Below are 21,523 nucleotides of genomic sequence, written 5' to 3'. Positions count from 1 at the left end.
CTGAGGATACTCTTGTTTTATTATTATTATTATGAAACTTATTTTATTTTTTGATAATCCTCACCCGAGGATATTTTTATTTTATTTTAATTTGCTTAATCCTCACCTGAGGATGTTTTATTTTTTAAAAATTAATTTTAATTTTTGTTAATGCTCATCCAAGGATATTCTTGCATTTTTTAAAAATTTATTTTATTTTTTTGTTAAACCTCTGCTTAAACCTGAGGATATTTTTGGTGTTTTTTTTTTTTTTTTAAATTTATTTTGTGTCATTCCCGACCCCAGGATAAAATTTAAAAAATATACACAATAAAATAAAAAAATAGGAAATACAAATTAAAAAAATAAATGATAAAATAAATAATGAATAAATAAAACAATAAGATTTTAACGAACTCTTAATGATTTTAAAAACATTTTATGATTTTCGGTCGATGCAAAATACGCCCGTTCGGAGAAAGATAAATATCGCAGGGTCTCGGTCATTTGCGGAATGTAGTCAACAACATACACCGATGAACAAAAATTGATCCGGGGACAGAAGAGGCATCGATCAGACCATCAAACTATTGGACACAGACGACGGGGGGCGAGGGCATGATTACGGGGTTTGGGGGGTGATGGGGGGATAAGGACCCAAATGTAATACCTTAATCAATCACGAAAAAAATTTAAAAAAATAATAAAAAATAAAAAAGTTTATCTTAGTTGTCGAAAGGTATTACAGAGCTTCTTACCCCAAAGCCTCTCCTCGCACCCCACCCCACCCCTCCCCGGCCTCCACCACACAATTGTCTATATGCCCAGGGAATACGCATCCACATGCATACAAGTTCCCTCCTTTCATCAACGTTTCTCTCCCACTCCCTTCCTCTCTGTCTAAAAAAATCAATAAAAAAATATTTTTAAATTAAAAATATAAACATCCGTTGAGAAAAACATATCTTCGGGCGACGACGCACAAAAAGAAACAATCCGACAACAATACCAATAAAAAAAACACCCCAAAACAAAACAAAACAAAAATTCCTCAAAGATCCCAAAAGGACACGGGAGCTGGAGGCCTCTGAGATTCACACCTTGGCCGTGGACTCTCCAACCTCTTCCACGGAAAAGATCTCTTCGGTGTCCCCTTTCCCGGCGGCTGGGGTAAATTTCTCCCAGATGATCTGGGAAGAGAAAAAAAAAATAAAAATTAAAAAGAAAATGAATGAGGGTGTGAGGTCTGCAGGATTCCCCGTTTGCTGGTGGGGTGGGGATTGTAGATAGAAACGCCAAACAGATCTACGTGGGACGTGCAAAGGTCCTGGGGCAGGTGGGAGTTTGGACAGGAATATGGGGGAAGTGGTTCAGCCTGGTTCCCCATGAGGCGAACAGGATGCTGGGGGTTCCCGGAAACCAGGGATCAGGAATGGGGGGTGGGCCCAGGGTGTGGGCTCAGGATAGTGACCCGAGAGATGTCCATGTCATTGATGGGGTGAGCGAGCCGGGAGCTGGTTGCTATGAGGACAGCAGAGAGACGTGGTCCCGGCTGCAGGGAGAGTGGCTCCTGAGGGGGTCTCTATATGGGGTGGGGTCTCGCCATTTTTTGTCACCCTTCACCCCCTTCTGGCACCTCCTTCAGGGCGTCAAGTCAGACTCCCTACTGTCTGTATGTCTCTCAGTCTCTCACGACCTGACCCCTGACCCCAAAGCAAGGAGTCGGAGCTGGACACAGCATTCTGGCCACATCCCTTTATCGCCCTTCAAGGGGTCACCCAAGCATGGCGGGTCATTCTCAGGGTCCCTGGAGCCCCCCGCCCACTTTCCACCCTGGATCACCCCTTTTCCCGGACGAACCTCATCATCGGTGAGATAGTCATTGTTCACTTTATCTTTGACGCGAGGAACGGGCACCCCAACAAACCTAGTGAGACCAAAAAAAAAAAAAGTGTGAAGCATGAACCCAGGTGGTGGAGTTCCCCCTAGATGTCCAAGGAGACTTTCCCTGTCAATCAGATGGTGACTGGCGGTTTCCCTGTCCAATGAGATGGCGACGGAGGCCTTCCCTGTCCAATCAGAGCTGAGCAACTATATCCCTTTCCCCTCCCACCAGCAGCATTTTGGCAGCCAGAACAATGTCATTGAAACAATCACACAAGGATCCATTCAACTTACACAAAACAGAATCTAGAAGGCACTGGAGGAATCCAGTGTGGGGACCACGGGGGGGGGGGGGCTTTTCTAGAACCTTCACTCTGACCCTCGGAGGCAGGGATGGGCGTGGGGAGTCCAGGGTCTTCGGTGATAAAGGCTGGGGGCTCATAAGACCCATGTCCCTCCTTCCCCCCAAACTTCTGCACATGTGACCCAGCTCTGTTTTGTGACTTATTTATTATTCTTTGTTCTGTTTCTTTCTTTCTTTTTTTATTTTTGTGTGAGATATTTATTATTATTAAATTAATAACATCTGGGCGCACTGTTAGCCAGACTTGAATTTACTAAATTTTAAATATATATATATATATATATATATATATATATATATATATATATATATATATACTAGAGCAGTGGGCGGCAAACTCATTAGTCAACAGAGCCAAATATCCACAGGACAATGACTGAAATTTCTTTGGAGAGCCGAATTTTTTAAACTTAAACTATATAGGCAGGTACATTGCTATTAACTTAATGAGGGGACTCCTAAGGCTTAGGAAGAGCCACACTCAAGGGGCCAAAGAGCCGCTTGTGGCTCGCGAGCCACACTTTGCCGACCATGGGACTAGAGGCCTGGTGCATGAAATTGGTACATGGGAGGGGGTGTGTGTCCCTCAGCCCAGCCTGCACCCTCTCCAATCTGGGACCCCTTGGGGGATGTCTGACTGCCGGTTTAGGCCTGATCCTGCAGTGGGATTGGGCCTAAACCGGCAGTCGGACATCCCCCTCGCAATCCGGAACTGCTGGCTCCTAACCACTCACCTGCCTGCCTGCCTGATTGCCCCAACTGCTCCCCCACCTGCCAGATCACCCCTAACCACTCACCTGCCTGCCTGCCTGATTGCCCCAACTGCTCCCCCACCTGCCAGATCACCCCTAACCACTCACCTGCCTGCCTGCCTGATTGCCCCAACTGCTCCCCCACCTGCGAGATTGCCCCAATCACCTCTGCCTGATTGCCCCTAACCACTCTGCCTGCCTGATCACCCCTAACCCCTCTGCCTGCCTGATCGCCCCTAACCACCTCTGCCTGCCTGATCGCCCCTAACCACCTCTGCCTGCCTGATCGCCCCTAACCACTCTGCCTGCCTGATCACCCCTAACCACTCTGCCTGCCTGATCGCCTCTAACCACTCTGCCTGCCTGATCACCCCTAACTACTCTGCCTGTCTGATCGCCCCTAACCACTCTGCCTGCCTGATCACCCCTAACCACTCTGCCTGCCTGATCGCCCCTAACCACCTCTGCCTGTCTGATCGCCCCTAACCACTCTGCCTGCCTGATCGCCCCTAACCACTCTGCCTGCCTGATCACCCCTAACCCCTCTGCCTGCCTGATCGCCCCTAACCACTCTGCCTGCTGATCGCCCGTAACCACTGTGCCTGCCTGATCACCCCTAACCACTCTGCCTGCCAATCGCCCCTAACTGCTCCCCTGCCTGCCTGATCGCCTCTAACCATCTCTGCCTGCCTGATCGCCCCTAACCCCTCTGCCTGCCTGATCACCCCTAACCACTCTGCCTGCCTGATCGCCCTTAACCACCTCTGTTGCCTGATCGCCCCTAACCACCTCTGCCTGCCTGATCGCCCCTAACCATCTCTGCCTGCCTGATCGCCCCTAACCACTCTGCCTCCCTGATCTCCCCTAACCACTCTGCCTCCCTGATCTCCCCTAACCACTCTGCCTGCCTGATCGCCCCTAACCATCTCTGCCTGATCACCCCTAACCACCTCTGCCTGCCTGATCGCCCCTAACTGCTCCCCTGCTGGCCTGATCACCTCAACTGCTCTCCCCTGCCAGCCTAATCACCCACAGGATCGGGCCTAAACGGGCAGTCAGACATCCCTCAAGGGGTCCTGGATTAGAGAGGGTGCAGGCTGGGCTGAGGGACACCCCCCCGCCCCCCAATGCACAAATTTGTTGCACCGGGCCTCTAGTAATATATAGATTGATTAATAAATAAACAACAAGATGATGTAAAACCAACAAAGACATGGCATAAAAACAACACGGATAAAACCAATGGTTGGTCAGTTGATTAATAAATAAACAACAACAACACGATACAACCAAGTGCCGATAGTTGGTCCTCAGATACATTCTGGCCTCGCGTGCGATTGGCGCCAGCGAGAGCTTCATGTGTTTCGCGCCTGAACGAGTCAATGTGTATTTTCAAATTGCCAGTGCGCGTCATATGTACCGGCTGGTCGGCCGGTCGGACGGCCGGTCGGCCGGTCGGACGGACGGTTGGTCACTTAGCATTTTCCATATAGATATAGATCCCATTGGATCTGCTCACATTTAGGCAACCAATCAGAGGGTGTGCTCAGTGGTTAGCGCGTCGGCCCGCCCACCAAAGGGTCACAGGTTTCATTCCTGGTCCAGGGCTCGTATCTGGGTTTGAGGTTTGATCCCCGGCCCCGGTGGGAGCCCATGCGGAAAGGCGGCCCATCAACATGTCTCTCACCCCCTCCCCACTCCCCCCGTCTCTCTTTCATCAGGTCCGTGTCCCCGGCTGGGAATCGAACCCGCGGCCACCGGCGCTCTAACCACTGGACAACACCGGCCAGGGCTTGGGGTTTACCTGTAGAAAAGGTAGAGAAAGACCAGGGCGCAGGCGAGGGTGCCCAGCAGGACCATGGAGACAAACGCCGCGGTGGACAGCCATTCTTCGGAGCCTGGGGACAGAGAGAGAGACGGGGGCGGGTCAGGTACCCCCGTGGGGTGAACGCCCAGGACACGGCCCCCTCCTCCCCTGGCGAGTTCACGGCCACGGAGAGATACCCAGACGTGCAGGGAGATTCTCGCTCAATCAGCGGTTCTCAACCTGTGGGTCGCGAGCCCTTTGGGGGTCGAACCCCCCTTTCCCAGGGGTCGCCTCAGACCGTCGGAAAACACACCTATAATCACATATTGTTTTTGTGATCGATCACTGAGCTTTCATGATGTTCCATGTGTCACCATGAAATCCATCCTGCAGATCAGATGTTTCCATGACGATTCGTCACAGCAGCCACATGACAGTGATGACGTAGCCACGAGAATAATGTTATGGTTGGGGGTCCCCATGGCATGGGGAGCTGCATTCAAGGGTCGCGGCCTTAGGAAGGTTGGGAACCACTGACATAGATAGATATATAGATATAGATATAGATATAGATAGATATATAGATATAGATACAGATAGATATATAGATATAGATATAGATATAGATATAGATATAGATAGATATATAGATATAGATATAGAGATATAGATATAGATAGATATATAGATATAGATATAGATGATATAGATATAGATATAGATAGATATATAGATATAGATATAGATATAGATATAGATATAGATATAGATATAGATAGATATATAGATATAGATATAGATATAGATATAGATATAGATATAGATATAGAAACAGAGATAGATATAGATATAGATATAGATATAGATATAGATATAGATGATATAGATATAGTGAGGACGTAGCAACGAGAATAATGTTATGGTTGGGGGTCCCCACAGCATGGGGAGCTGCACTCAAGGGTCGCAGCCTTAGGAAGGTTGAGAACGGCTACTCTAAAGGAAAGATCCCAGTGCGCCCTGGCCAGTGTGGCTCACTGGTTGGGCGTCGACCTATGAACTAGGAGGTCCCGGGTTCGATTCCCAGTCAAGGGCACATGCCCGGGTTATGGGCTCCGTCCCCAGTCGGGGGCGTGCAGGAGGCGGCCGATCCATGATTCTCTCTCATCATGGATGTTTCTATATTTCTCTCCCTCTCCCTTCCTCTCTGAAATCAATAAAATTTTTTAAAAAAATCCTATAGAATAAAAGCCTAAATATGCTAAGTGTCCGGTCGTCCATTCAACCAATCAAGGCATAATATGCTAATGATATGCTAAAGCCGCTCAACTGCTCGCTATGACGTGCACTGACCTCCAGAGGGCAGACAGTCGACTGGTCGACCAGTCGCTGTGACGTGCACTGACCACCAGGGGGCAGACAGTCGACTGGTCGACCAGTCGCTGTGACGTGCACTGACCACCAGGGGGCAGACACTCTGACCAGTAGGTGAGCTTGCTGCTGGGGTCCGGCCGATTGGGGCTGAGCGAGACGGGCCGGACACGCCCTGGAGCCCTCCCGCGGTCCCTCCCCGGCCCCCAATCCTGCACCAGTGGGTTAAGGATGTCCGACTGCCGGCTTAGGCCCACTCCCCGTGGCCCTGTGTGTGTGTGTGTGTGTGTGTGTGTGTGTGTGTGAGTATCCAAAACCTGCAAATCCCACTGAGAAAGCTGTGGCCCAAAAAACCGGTAACACAACTTAAAAACAGACTCAGAGCCTGGCTGGTGTGGCTCAGTGGTGGAGCATCAATTCATGAACCAGAGGGTCACGGGTTCGAGTCCCGGTCAAGGGCACATGCCCGGGTTGTGGGCTCGATTCCCAGGTGGGGGCGTGCGGGAGGCAGCCGACCCGTGATTCTCTCTCATCATGGATGTTTCTCTCTTTCCCTCCCTCTCCCTTCCTCTCTCTGAAATCAATAAAAAAATATATTTTAAAAAATTAAAGGTTCTATTTAAAAACAATTAAAAGGGTGGCAGTGACGTCCGAGCCCCTGAATTCTGGCCAAGTAACAAAAGTCTCAGGCAGGAAACCACAGGCAGGAAGTTGCTAATTTAATTCCTCCAACAGCTTGAAACAGACCTCATTTAACAGTTCACCAGGGACCCAGGCTGATTGTCTGACGGGATCGGGCGGGATTATTTCCTGGCCGGGTACGGACTTTAAGACGTCTGCTTGTCCGTCTCTTCCTTTGGGGCTGGGAGTGGTTGGGTTTGGGAGCCTTTTATGTTCTTAAAAATATATTTTTATGGATTTCAAAGAGGAAGGGAGAGGGAGAGAGAGAGAGAGAAATATTCATGATGAGAGAGAGAGAATCATGGACCGGCTGCCTCCTGCATGCCCCCACCTGAGGATCGAGCCCGCAACCTGGGCCTGTGCCCTTGACCGGGACTCGAACCCATGACCCCCTGGTTCATAGGTGGACGCTCAACCACTGAGCCACACTGGCCGGGCTCATGAGCCTCGATAAAGTTTCAGGGTGGCAAAATGCACGGGTCCTGGCTCCTGGAATGACTCAGATCAATTCGGGGTCGGGCACCCCCCTTCTCGGGGGGGATACGTACCAAACTCCACGGGCTGGCTCCAGGGACCCCACTCCAGGACCCGGGTGTCGGCCGCCCGCATTCGCACGGTGTGTGTGGCTCTGGGCAGTGGTTTTGGAAACGTGTATTGATTTCCCCGGCCACCAGATACCTCCACCTTTGGGGAGAAGAGAGAGATAGAGCTGTCACGTCGGTGAGCAAAAAAAAAGGTGGCTGATGTGTTTTATTTTCATTATTATTATTATTATTATTATTATTATTATCATCCTAAAGAATAAAAGCTTAACATGCTAAGTGTACGGTCGACCAGTTGGCCATTCAACCAATCAAAGCGTGACATGCTAATGATATGCTAAGGCCGCTCAACCGCTCGCTATGACGTGCACTGACCACCAGGGGCAGACAGTCGACGGGTCGACCAGTCGCTATGATGTGCACTGACCACCAGGGGCAGACAGTAGATTGGTCGACCAGTCGCTATGACGTGCACTGACCACCAAGGGGCAGACAGTCAACGGGCCGACCAGTCGCTATGACGTCCACTGACCACCAGGGGGCAGACAGTCGACAGGTCGACCAGTCGCTATGACGTGCACTGACCACCAGGGGGCAGACAGTCGATTGGTCGGCCAGTCGCTGTGACGTGCACTGACCACCAGGGGGCAGACAGTCTATGGGTCGACCAGTCGCTATGACGTCCACTGACCACCAGGGGGCAGACAGTCGATGGGTCGACCAGTCGCTATGACGTGCACTGACCACCAGGGGGCAGACAGTCGATTGGTCGGCCAGTCGCTGTGACGTGCACTGACCACCAGGGGGCAGACAGTCTATGGGTCGACCAGTCGCTATGACGTCCACTGACCACCAGGGGGCAGACACGCTGATCGGTAAGTTAGTTTGCTGCTGGGGTCTGGCCGACTGGGAATGAGCGATACGAGCTGGACAGCCTCCTGCGTCCCTCCCTGGCCCCAATCGTGTACCCGTGGGGTCCCTCGGCCTGGCCTGCACTCTCTCACCATCCAGGACCCCTCAGGGGATGTCGGACAGCCGGTTTCAGCCAGATCTCGCAGGCCAGGCCAAGGGACCCCCACTGGTGCACGAATTCATGCACTGGGCCCTCTAGTAAACATAGATTTTTAAAAAGATCTCAGGGTTGTAATAACTCATCTCAACGTGAGCCCAGAGGACACCCCGCTCAGGCCCCCAGGAGCAACTATGGGAAGGGCCCCTCCATTTCCGACAAGATGGGGACTAGATGAAGCTCCAAGAAGGGGTGGTATTTTGGGCTCGGAATCTTCACTCACCAGTTGATGGTCACTCAGCTGCATACTGTTCTGGAGAAACAAACAAACAAACAAAAAAAGCCACAAACAAACAAAACAGAATAGGTTTACTTTTCTCCATTGAAACATTTTTTTTTCCTCTAAAGTGTCGTCCGTTCTGCCCTTTGAGGGTATGGTGGGCCGGTGACCTTGTGAGCTCTGCTAACCTGGAGGTGACACAGGCAGAGCGGTGGATGTGGGGCCAACGAACCAACCTTTTATTTGTCTGGATCCCCAACAGGTGGACATGGATCCTCGTTAAATCCAGGTGGACATGGAACCCAGAACTTCCCATCGTCTACACTGGGTCCAGGTGGATGTATAACTATTGGTCTTTCCTCGTCTACACTGGGTCCAGGTAGATGTATAACTATTGGTCTTTCCTCGTCTACATTGTTCCAGGTGGACGTATAACTATTAGTCTTTCCTCATCTACACTGGGTCAAGGTGGACGTATAACTATTGGTCTTTCCTCGTCTACACTGGGTCCAGGTGGACGTGTAACTATTGGTCTTTCTTTGTCTACACTGAATCCAGGTGGACGTATAACTATTGGTCTTTCCTCGTCTACACTGGGTCCAGGTGGATGTGTAACTATTGGTCTTTCCTCGTCTACATGGTTCCAGGTGGACGTATAACTATTGGTCTTTCCTCGTCTACACTGGGTCCAGGTGGATGTATAACTATTGGTCTTTCCTCGTCTGCATGGGTCCAGGTGGACGTATAACTATTGGTCTTTCCTCGTCTGCATGGGTCCAGGTGGACGTATAACTATTGGTCTTTCCTCGTCTACACTGGGCCCAGGTGGACGTATAACTATTGGTCTTTCCTCGTCTACACTGGGCCCAGATGGACGTATAACTATTGGTCTTTCCTCATCTACACTGAGTCCAGGTGGACGTATAACTATTGGTCTTTCCTCGTCTACATGGGTCCAGGTGGACGTATAACTATTGGTCTTTCCTCGTCTACACTGGGGGCAGGTGGACATATAACTATTGGTCTTTCCTCATCTTCATGGGTCCAGGTGGACGTATAACTATTGGTCTTTCCTCGTCTACACAGAGTCCAGGTGGACGTATAACTATTGGTCTTTCCTCGTCTACACTCGGCCCAGGTGGATGTATAACTATTGGTCTTTCCTCGTCTACACTGAATCCAGGTGGACATATAACTATTGGTCTTTCCTCGTCTACACTGGGTCCAGGTGGACGTATAACTATTGGTCTTTCCTCGTCTACATTGGGGGCAGGTGGATGTATAACTATTGGTCTTTCCTTGTCTACACTGGGTCCAGGTGGACATATAACTATTGGTCTTTCCTCGTCTACACTGGGTCCAGGTGGACGTATAACTATTGGTCTTTCCTCGTCTACACTGGGTCCAGGTGGACGTATAACTATTGGTCTTTCCTCGTCTACATTGGGGGCAGGTGGATGTATAACTATTGGTCTTTCCTTGTCTACACTGGGTCCAGGTGGACATATAACTATTGGTCTTTCCTCGTCTACACTGGGTCCAGGTGGACGTATAACTATTGGTCTTTCCTCGTCTACATTGGGGGCAGGTGGATGTATAACTATTGGTCTTTCCTCGTCTTCACTGGGCCCACGTGGACATAAAACTATTGGTCTTTCCTCGTCTACACTGAGTCCATAAAGAAATGTAACTATTGGTCGTCAAGTTCCTCTTTCTGCGTCTGCCTCTCCGCCATCACCCTGAGGACTTTCATGGATGCTTGGAGCTGTGTCTTTCTCTTTGGAGCTGTTATTGGGGTGCCCCTCACCCTAGGGCCACCTCTCTCCACCTCTGCCCCACCACCCTGCATCCCAGCAGTGTCCCTTCCCCTTGCTGGGTCCCAGACCCTCCTACGGGGCCCTGGGGGTGCCCTCCAGCTCTCTGGGGTCCAGGGCCCTGCAGCTCTCAGCCAGGCGGGGCCCAGCATGCATTGGCCCTCACCCACCTGTCTGTGGATGTCCAGCTGGTACTCCATCTCCAAGTTGGACAGGAACACGCGGATCCTGGGGGTGTCCCACTGGACGAGGCACTGGGAGGCATTGCAGTGGACGGTGATGTTGCTGGGGGGGTCGTAGATTTCTGGAAGGAGAGACCAGGGTGTGCCCCGTGAGCCGGGGTGTCTCCTGTGAGACCCTCAGAGGGGACCACCTGAAGGGGAGACCTGGGAAGTGAGACCCAGGAGGTCAGACCCAGAAGGTGAGACCCTGGAGGACCATCCAGGGACATTTGGAGCCCCAGGCGCTGGGGGAGACAGGGGGGACCCTCCATGGCACCTCCAGAGGGAGCAGGGCCCTGGGACACCCAGTCTCCAGGATCGACAGGAAGGAGTAGGGCCCTGGGACACCCGGTCTCCAGGATCGACAGGAGGGAGCAGGGCCCTGGGGACACCCGGTCTCCAGGATCGACAGGAGGGAGCAGGGCCCTGGGGACACCCAGTCTCCAGGATGGACAGGAGGGAGCAGGGCCCTGGGGACACCCAGTCTCCAGGATCGACAGGAGGGATAATGGCCCTGGGACCCTTGAATCTCAGACGCCTGGTCTCCAGGACGATGAGAAGATACATTTTCATTGTTCTAAGCCACCCAGGAACCCTCTGCAGATTTCAAAGCAAATTGGGCTTTGATATTCCTATATAATAAAAGCATAGTATGCAAATTGGGAGGTCATCCAGGAGTTCGACCAGCCGGCAGGGCCAGCCAGGAGAAGGAAGGGCGTCCACAACCAGCAGCCAGCAGCTGCTAGGAACCGTACCAGTGCACAAATTTCATGCACCGGGCCTCTAGTATATATACAAGCCGTGGTTCAATCGCAGATCCTGGTTCTTAACTAGTTTCATTTATTTTACAAATTCATTGGCAGCAAAGGCATTTTGTGAATGGATATTTTATTTATTTTTTTAAATATATTTTCACTAGAGGCCTGGTGCACAAATTTCTGCACAGAATGGGGGTGAGGCTGGCCTGCCCCAGGTGGGGCCGATCGGGCTGGGCCGGCGAGGGGGAGGGGGTGCAGGAGGATGGCTGGCCGCCTCACCCCCTGGTCGAACTCCCGGTTGAACTCCCTGTGAAGGGGAGAATTTACGTATTAGCCTTTTATTATATAGGATTGATTTCAAAGAGAGGAAGGGGGAGGGAGGGAGAGATAGAAACATCCACGATGAGAGAGAATCACGGATCGGCCGCCTCCTGCACGCCTCCGACTGGGGACCGAGCCCCCAACCAGGGCATGTGCCCTTGACCAGGAATCGAACCTGGGACCCATCCGTCCGCAGGCCGATGCTCTATCCACTGAGCCCCACCAGCCAGGGCCTTACCTATTGTCTTTAATATCAACCTATCGTCGAAGAACTGGATGCCTGTGCTGGGACTGGTGCCGTTGACGAGGATGTAAATCTCCGAATGGAATTCCGTGGCCCCTTGGAGGTGACATCCCACGTGGGTGGCCTTTGCGTCTCTGAGGTAATAGGGACACTCCCTCGTGCTCCCTGACCTGCAAGAGGCCGAGGTGTGGGGGCAACATGAGGACGTTGGCATTTCTCACCGTTGTTTCTGTGAGCTCGACGCTTCCCGTACATCAAGCGTGTCAAACTCGCAGCCCTCGAGCCGTGTGCGGCCCTCAACCAATACGTTTGTGGCCCAGCCAATAGAGCTGTAGAGAAGACACGTTATCGTAAAGATTTCGTAATTTAATTTTTACAATATCCTGTTATACATCATCTCTATATATAAAAGCCTAATAGGCTAAGTGTCTGACAGTTCCACAAGTCGCTATGACGTGCACTGACCACCAGGGGGCAGAGAGTCGACAGATTAATCAGCTGCTATTATATGCACTGACCAACAGAGGGCAGACGGTCGACAGATTAATCAGTCGCTATGATGTGCACTGACCACCAGGTGGCAGACAGTCGACAGATTAATCAGCTGCTATGATGCGCACTGACCACCAGGGGGCAGACAGTCGACAGATTAATCAGCTGCTATTATATGCACTGACCAACAGAGGGCAGACGGTCGACAGATTAATCAGTTGCTATGATGCGCACTGACCACCAGGGGGCAGACAGTCGACAGATTAATCAGTCGCTATGATGCGCACTAACCACCAGGGGGCAGTCACTCGACAGATTAATCAGTTGTTATGACGTGCACTGACCATCAGGGGGCAGTCGACAGATTAATCAGTCGCTATGATGTGCACTAACCACCAGGGGGCAGTCACTCGACAGATTAATCAGTTGTTATGACGTCCACTGACCACCAGGGGGCGGATGCTTTGACCGGTAGGTTAGCTTGCTGTTGGAGCCGAGCAGACCGGCTGGACTCGCCCTGGAGCTTCGGCCTGCAGACTGAAGGGTCCCGGGTTCGAATCCGGCCAAAGGCATGCACCTTGGTGGCGCGCACATCCCAGTAGGGGGCGTGCAGGAGGCAGCTGATCGATGTTTCTCTCTCATCATCGATGTTTTTAAGTCTCCATCCCTCTCTCTTCCTCTCGGTAAAAAAAATCAATAAAATATATTTTAAAACAAAAAAAAACAACAAAAAAACCCTATATTTCTGTGAAAATGGAAGCATGTGACTCACTGCAGGTCTCGGATGTGCAGATAGTACTGGACGTTCTCCGGGGCGGCCGGCCCCCTGGCCCACGTGCAGTTCAGGAAATCCGCCTGGTAGATGAGGCAGGAGACGTTGTGGGCGGCGGTGCCCTGCCCACCTGGGCAGAGACAAGGAACGATAAATATATATATTTTTTAAAATATATTTTATTGATTTTTTTTTTTTTGCAGAGAGGAAGGGAGAGGGATAGAAAGTCAGAAACATCGATCAGCTGCCTCCAGCGCACGCCCCCCACTGGGGATGTGCCCGCCACCCAGGTCCATGCCCTTGACCGGATTCGAACCCGGGACCCTTCGGTCCGCAGGCTGACGCTTTATCCACTGGGCCAAACTGGCCAGGGCTATATATATATATATATATATATATATATATATATATATATATATATATTTTTTTTTTAATAAGGAAGAGGTGAGGTGTTTTAGTGAAATGACGGAGAAAAGGGAACCTGTGGGGACAGTTTGTGGAAATGCGAACGCCTGTTGTCGGGACAGGGAACCCGGCTGTTCCGCAAAATCCTCAGAACGGGACCGGCCTGCGGTTCCGCAGTTTCCCTTCCGGGAACAGAGATTCAAAGGAAATGAAATCTGGGACTTTTTTTTTGTTTTTAACATTTTGTTGTTAAAGATAAATTTATTTTTAGTTGGTTTGTTGTGGTTAATCCTCACCTGAGGATATTTTTTCCATTGATTGAAAATTTTATATATATTTTATATGCGTATAAATATATATTATATATAAATATATAAATATATAAATATATAAATATCTATCTATCTATATAGATATAGATAGATATATAGGTATAGATATATAGATATAGATGTAGATATATAGATATAGATATAGATAGATATAGATAGATATATAGGTATAGATATAGATATAGATGATATAGATATAGATATAGATATAGATTTAGATATAGATATAGATAGATATAGATAGATATATAGGTATAGATATAGATATAGATATAGATGATATAGGTATAGATATAGATAGATATATAGATATAGATACAGATGATATAGATATAGATATGGATATAGATATAGATATAGATATACATATAGATATAGATATAGATATAGATATAGCTATATTATTGATTTTAAAGAGGAAGGGAGGGAGAGAGAGAGAGAGAGAGACATCAATGATGAGAGAGAATCACGGGTCGGCTGCCTCCTGCACGCCCCCTACTGGGGATGGAGCCCACAACTCTGGCATGTCCCTTGACCGGGAATCGAACCTGGGACCTTTCAGTCCGCAGGCCGACGCTCTATCCACTGAGCAACACCGGCCGGGCCCTGGGGAGTCGGGTTTGGGGGGGGGCGCGGGGGCGTCTCGTTCGATGGACACGCGATGGACACCGGCCCCCGGCCGCGCGCCTCCTACCGGGGTTGGCGAAGTCCAGCTCCTCGGTGACGGGCCCGGGGCCGACGATCGCGGTGACGGAGAAGGTCGCCCCCTGGCGGAGGACGGCGGCCGGGAACGCGCAGTGGCAGCGGCGCTGCTGGAGCTGCAAGACCCGGGTCCCCGGAGTGAGGACCGGAGCGCCCCCGGCGGGGGGTCCTCTATTCCCCACCCCTGTTCCTCCTGCGGGCGGGTGTCACCTTCTGGGGTGGGGGCGGGTGGTGGTGGGGTACCGCAGATGGATGGGTGGGTGAGGGGAGAAGGTCAGATCAAGGTCATGTCACCAGAAATCCCCTTAAAAATATTGGATATATAAAAGGATATAAAAATGTATGAAAATATATAAAATATATGAAAATACATAAAAATATATAACATATATAAAAATATATAAAAATATATAAAATATATAAAAATATATAAAATACATAAAAATATATAAAATATATAAAATATATAAAAATATATAAAATATATAAAAATATATAAAATATTTGAAAATATATAAAAATATATAAAATATATAAAAATATATACATATAAATATATAAATATATAAAAATATATACATATAAATATAAAAGTATAAAAAATATATAAAATATATGAAAATATATAAAAATATATTAAAATATATAAAATATATAAAATATATACATATATTTAGAAAAGTATATAAAATATATGAAAATATATAAAAATATATGAAAATATACAAAAATATATTAAATATATAAAATATATACATATAAATAGAAAAGTATATAAAATATATTAAAATATATTAAAATATATTAAAATATCTAAAATATATAAAAATATATACATATAAATATATAAATATATAAAAATATATACATATAAATATAAAAGTATAAAAAATATATAAAATATATGAAAATATATAAAAATATATAAAAATATATAAAATATATAAAATATATACATATATTTAGAAAAGTATATAAAATATATGAAAATATATAAAAATATATGAAAATATACAAAAATATATAAAATATATAAAATATATACATATAAATAGAAAAAGTTTATAAAATATATGAAAATATATAAAAATATATGAAAATATATAAAAATATATAAAATATATAAAAGTATATAAAATATATAAATGTATATAACTATAAGTAAATATATATATGTATATTAGAGGCCCAGTGCACGAAATTCATGCCAGAGCAGGCCTCCCCTCCCCCGGCTGCCGGCACCAGCTTCCCTCTGGCACCCGGGACCCTGGCTTCTCTCACAGCCCGGGCTTCGTCCGGAAGGGCGTCCGGAAGGATGTCTGGTGTAATTAGCATATTCGGCTATTTATATAAATATATTAACTTCAGAGAGAGAGACACACCCATGAGGAGAGAGAATCAGGGACCTGCCGCCTCCCGCACGCCCCCCACCGGGAATCGAACCCGGGACCCTTCCGTCCCGCAGGCCGGCGCTCTAACCACTGAGCCACACCGGCCAGGGCCCCGTTTCCCCAAATCCATCTCCGTGGCCTCCCCGCGTCTAAGCTAACGGGGTCCCAGTGAGGGACCCCAAAGGCATGTATTTGGGGGTCCACCTACCCGCATGGTCACGGGCCCCCGTTTCCGGGTCCGCATCCCGCACTGGACGGCGGTCGTGTTGTCGCCGCAGGCCCAGGTCAAGTTCATCCTCCAGGGGTCGAACTGGACGTGGAGGCTGGGGGCGGGCGCGACGGACGGACGACCTGAAGGACGGACGTAATGATCCTATTGACAAGTATGGACAAGTATCGGGGGTCCCAAAATCCACGCAAGATTTGAATTCTGCGTGAGCATGAACAGCAACAACGAAAAAATAAATAAAAGCCTTATTGGACTCCATTGATCGAATCGGATTCTGATAGCTGCTGCCCTTGGATGTCAATCCCTTCGATTCGATAATCATCAATCACCAAGGACCAATGATGGCCCAGGAGCAGGGACAGAGAAGACCAATGGAGACCGCGGCTTTGCGTCTGTGCCAGCAGAGCCGGGGAGGCCATGGACCCGATGTGCTATTCCATCCATAAACCCTAGACTGTCTGCTTTAGGAATCAATAAAAAATTTACAATTTTTAATGATAAACCTGGATTTTCTACCAAAATGACTTCTTGCGTGAATTCTGGGACATTCTTTATATCTATACACTATATACATATCCCATGTTCAAAGGCTGTTAAATTTCAACGAAAGAGTGTGTATGTGCCAGCAAAGTTGTGGAGGCCATAGACCCTATTTCTATTACTCACATAACCCTGTACTGTTTATTTTATGAATCAATAAAAAATTACAATTTTTAATTACAAACCTGGGTTTTCTACCAAAATTACTTCTTGCGTGAATTCTGGGACATTCTTTATATCTATACACTATATACATATCCCATGTTCACAGGCTGTTAAATTTCAATGAAAGAGTGCGTCTGTGCCAGCAAAGCCGTGGAGGCCATTGACCCGACGTGCTGTTCCATACATAACCCTAGCCTGTCTGCTTTATGAATCAATAAAAAATTACAATTTTTAATGATAAACCTGTGTTTTCTGTCAAAATTACTTCTTGCGTGAATTTTGGGACGCCGTTTACATACATACACTACATACACATCCCATGTTCAAAGGCTGTTAAATTTCAACAAAAGAGTGTGTATCGGCCAGCGAACTCGGGGAGGCCATGGACCCGATGTGCTGTTCCATCCATAACCCTAGACTGTTTCCTTTATGAATCAGTAAAAAATTTCCAATTTTTCATTGAAAACCTGTGTTTTCTACCAAAATTACTTCTTGCGTGAATTTTGGGACACCCTTTATATATCTATATCTATATCTATATCTATATCTATATCTATATCTATATCTATATCTATATCTATATCTATATCTATATCTATATCTATATCTATCTATATCTATATCTATCTATATCTATATCTATATATCTATATCTATCTATATCTATATCTATATATCTATATCTATATCTATATCTATATCTATATCTATATCTATATATCTGTATATCTATATATATCTATATCTATCTATCTATCTATCTATCTATCTATCTATCTATCTATCATCTATACACTATATACATATCCCATAATCAAAGGCTGTTAAAGTTCAACAAAAGAGTGCGTCTGTGCCAGCAAAGGCCATTGACCCGATGTGCTGTTCCATACATAACCCTAGACTGTCTCCTTTATGAATCAGTAAAAAATGTACAATTTTTCATTGAAAACCTGTGTTTTTCATCAAAATTACTTCTTGCGTGAATTTTGGGACACCCTATATATGTGTAAAAAAAATTAAAAATGAGAAATAAATGAATTTGAGTGGCAGAAAGGAGTCGAGCACGTAGCTGTACTTACCCTGGGGCTCCTGGGTCAGTAGACACGCTGGTTCGAGCAGCGTCAGGACCAGGGCGGCTCTCACCAGGGCACCCATGGGGCGTGGGGGCCGCCCGAGGGTCAGGGAGCTGCCTGGACGGAGAGAGAGTCACACTGTCAGCAAACCCACTCTCTCTGATCATCAACGGAGCCCTGGCCGGTGTGGCTCAGTGGCTAGAGCGCCGGCCTGCGGACCGAAGGGTCCCGGGTTCGATTCCCGATCAAGGGCATGGACCTGGGTTGCGGGGCTCTATCCCCAGTGGGGGGCGTTCAGGAGGCGGCCAGTCCATGATTCTCTCTCCTCATGGATGTTTCTCTCCTTCTCCCTTCCTCTTTGAAATCAATAGAAAAAAAATTTTTAAAAGAAAGATCAGGTCGCGGCCTCCGGTCCCCCGTCCCTGGCGCGAGGGCGCGATGGCGTGACGACCATTTGCATATCGGCTCTTTATTCTGTAGGATGTAAAGCCTTTGTCCATCCTGGCGGCTTTTTACCGCCGCCTTCTGCCTCCTGCCCTCGACCGGGGACCACCCACCATCGCCCCCTCACCTGTGTGGGCACCAGGACCTGTGCACCCCTGGAGGCCCAACCCCCCAGCCTCCCAACCTCCCCTCCCCTCCCCCTCCCCTGCACAGGGAACCCCACTTTCTCCCAAAAGGGGGAACTTAAAAAGCCGCAGACCACAGGCCTTGCGAGGTCTCCGCCGCCCAGGTAACTCATATCCGTGGGCCACGGGGAAACCGGAATCGCCCCAATCCTGCTCCACCCAGCCATGCAACCCTGATCTTGGGGGGCCTGGGGGTTCCCATGGAGACCTAGGGCTTTTGGGGTGTTGCCACGGGGCCTGGCAGATGCACCCCAAGCCCCCCACAAACATCGTTGCATGCTCTCTCTGTTGCATCCTCATCTCCTCTTTTCAGAGGCCGCCCTGCATGCCCTCCGCCCCCCAGGAAGCGAAGGGACCCCCCAACATTGCTTAACCCCAAGTTGCTTACCTCCCGGAGTTCCTCTTTCCATGCTTTTCAACCCAAGTTCCCTCTGGCCGGGATTAGGCAAGCTCTCAACTTCTCTAAACTTGACTTCAAAAAACCCCCCAAAAAACTCCTACATACACCTCCTCCCCGCCCCCCCAAATCCATACAATCATCTCCCCTTAAACATAAACGGTGGGTTATAATGTCAGGATTGTTTTCTTGGAAAAAAAATGAATAAATAAACGCTTTTTTAATTTTTTTCTCTCTATTTCTTTTTTTAAAAAATATATCTTTTTATTGATTTCAGAGAGGAAGGGCGAGGGAGCGAAAAATGAAAGCTTTTCATTTTCCCCTTTTAAAAATTTTAAATATATTTTATTGATTTTTTTACAGAGAGGAAGGGAGAGGGATAGAGAGTCAGAAACATCGATGAGAGAGAAACATCGATCAGCTGCCTCCTGCACGCCCCCCACTGGGGATGTGCCCGCAACCCAGGTCCATGTCCTTGACCGGGAATCGAACCCGGGACCCTGCAGTCCGCAGGCCGACGCTCTACCCACTGAGCCACACCAGCTGGAGCTAAAATATTCCCTTTGAAGTACCCGACTCAGACCCTGGCCGGGTAACTCAGTTGGTTGGAGTGTGTAAGATTCGATCCCCGATCAGGGCACATATAGGACGTAACCCATGATTTTATCAATAAATGGAACAATAGCTCCGCCAGTCAGATTGGCTCAGGGGTTGAGCGTCGACCGATGAACCAGAAGGTCCCGGGTTCGATTCCTGGTCCAGGGCATGGAACTCGGTTGCAGGTTCCTCCTGGACCCAGGCCCTGGTCTGGTCGGGGTGCGTGCAGGAGGCAGCCCATCGAGGTCTCTCTCTCTCTCTCTCTCTCTCCCAATCTCTCTAAAAATCAAAGAAAAAATATCCTCAGGTGAGAATTAACAACAACAACAAAAGAGTAAAAGTCAATAAAGGGCCATATCATATATATTTTTATTTTTTAAAAAAATATATTTCTATTGATGTCAGAGAGGAAGGGAGAGGGAGAGAGAGAGAAACATCGATGATGAGAGAGAATCATGGACCGGCCGCCTCCTGCATGCCCCCCCACACTGGGGATGGAGCCCGCAACCCGGGCCTGTGCCCTTGACTGGGATTCGAACCCAGGACCCTTCAGTCCGCAGGCTGATGCTCTATCCAACCGAGCCACACCGGCCAGGGCTAGGCCATATAGTATTTAAAAAAAATAATAAAATAAAAATGCAAAGTGGCCACCTGCCCAGTGTCTGCGTGAGATTTGATTTCTCCTGTTGACCCGGGTACAACCCCACAGACACTCTGCCTCCGATTCCTGGGGGCCAGGCCTGGTCTCCAGGGGAATTTGCCCAGCTCCCCCATGAGCCCGGCTAATTCCTGGGGCTCCCTGAGACCAGAAAAGGCACCCCCAAACCCATGGGCTACTAGAGCCACTGGCTCTGAGCTGGGGCCTGGGCCTCCCTCAGCAGCTACGGATGCAGAAAAATTAGGCAACAGTGGGGGACACCTTGGGGGACCCCAAAGCCAGGGACCGGCTTACCTGACAGCACGAAGCTCTCCTCCAGCCACCTGCCTTGGTTCACCCCGATTCCTGGCGCCTCCCCATCCGACCGTCCCCCCGAGACAGTGACCCCCGGGGGCCGGCGGAGAATGGATGCTGAGAGTTTGCCGTGCCTCCTTAAATACCTCCCCTTCCTGTCTGGCGGCCACGCTTCCTCATTGTCCTGGCGAGAGGACTGGGCTGAGCCAGCCCACGCGACGTGCGTGTGTGTGATTGTGTGTGTGCGCGCGTGTGAGTGTGTGTGTGTCTGTGCATGTGTCTGTGTGCGTGTGAGTGTGTGTGTCTGTGTGTGTGTGTGATTGTGTGTCTGTATGTGTGCGTGTGTGTGTGCGTGCTTGTTTGTGTGTGAGAGTGTGTGTATGTGTGTGTGTCTGTGTGCGTGTGTGTGATTGTGTGTGTCTGTGCGTGTGTCTCTGTGCGTGTGTGCGTGTGTGTGTGTCTGTATGTGTGTGTGATTGTGTGTCTGTATGTGTGCGTGTGTGTGTGCGTGCTTGTTTGTGTGTGAGAGTGTGTGTATGTGTGTGTGTCTGTGTGCGTGTGTGTGATTGTGTCTGTCTGTGCGTGTGTCTCTGTGTGTGTGTGCGTGTGTGTGTCTATTTGTGTGTGTATGTGAGTGTGTGTGTGTGATTGTGTCTGAGTGTGTGTGTGCGTGTGTGTGCGTGAGTGCGTGTGTGCGTGCATGTGTGTATGTGTGCTTGTGCGTATGCACGTATGTGTGCACGCACATGTATATGTGTGCATGCATGTGTGTATGTGCATGTGTGTATATATGTGTGTGCATGTGTCTGTGTATATATGTGTG

At 48.5% G+C, this 21,523-nt stretch overlaps 1 protein-coding gene across 1 annotated transcript; it reads right to left on the bottom strand.

Moving 5' to 3' along the window:
- Positions 1-684: 684 nt before the first annotated feature.
- LOC308536075 (granulocyte-macrophage colony-stimulating factor receptor subunit alpha-like) lies at positions 685-20,717 on the bottom strand. Its single transcript, XM_081115120.1, has 12 exons — positions 20,701-20,717; positions 18,132-18,242; positions 16,327-16,469; positions 14,720-14,843; positions 13,289-13,418; positions 12,019-12,194; positions 10,651-10,784; positions 8,670-8,699; positions 7,384-7,519; positions 4,784-4,877; positions 1,840-1,906; positions 685-1,169 (listed from the first exon to the last, which is right to left on the bottom strand). Exons 2-12 carry the CDS (start codon positions 18,205-18,207, stop codon positions 1,074-1,076), a joined length of 1,206 nt encoding a protein of 401 aa, XP_080971246.1. The 5' UTR covers positions 18,208-18,242; positions 20,701-20,717; the 3' UTR covers positions 685-1,073.
- Between the last annotated feature and the right edge of the window lie 806 nt (positions 20,718-21,523).

The sequence above is a fragment of the Myotis nattereri genome, assembly GCF_964212035.1.
Source record: "Myotis nattereri genome assembly, chromosome: X".
In the NCBI taxonomy this organism is placed as follows: domain Eukaryota; kingdom Metazoa; phylum Chordata; class Mammalia; order Chiroptera; family Vespertilionidae; genus Myotis; species Myotis nattereri.
This window is presented reverse-complemented; position numbering and strand designations above follow the sequence as displayed.

Excerpts from the sequence above, each read along its gene's own strand:
- LOC308536075 (XM_081115120.1), bottom strand. The coding sequence starts at position 18,207 with ATGGGTGCCCTGGTGAGAGCCGCCCTGGTCCTGACGCTGCTCGAACCA. Across the intron at positions 7,520-8,669 it reads AGCTGAGTGACCATCAACTG|GTGGAGGTATCTGGTGGCCG; the intron begins GTGAGTGAAGAT and ends TTCTCCCCAAAG. Across the intron at positions 1,907-4,783 it reads TTTCTCTACCTTTTCTACAG|GTTTGTTGGGGTGCCCGTTC; the intron begins GTAAACCCCAAG and ends TGGTCTCACTAG.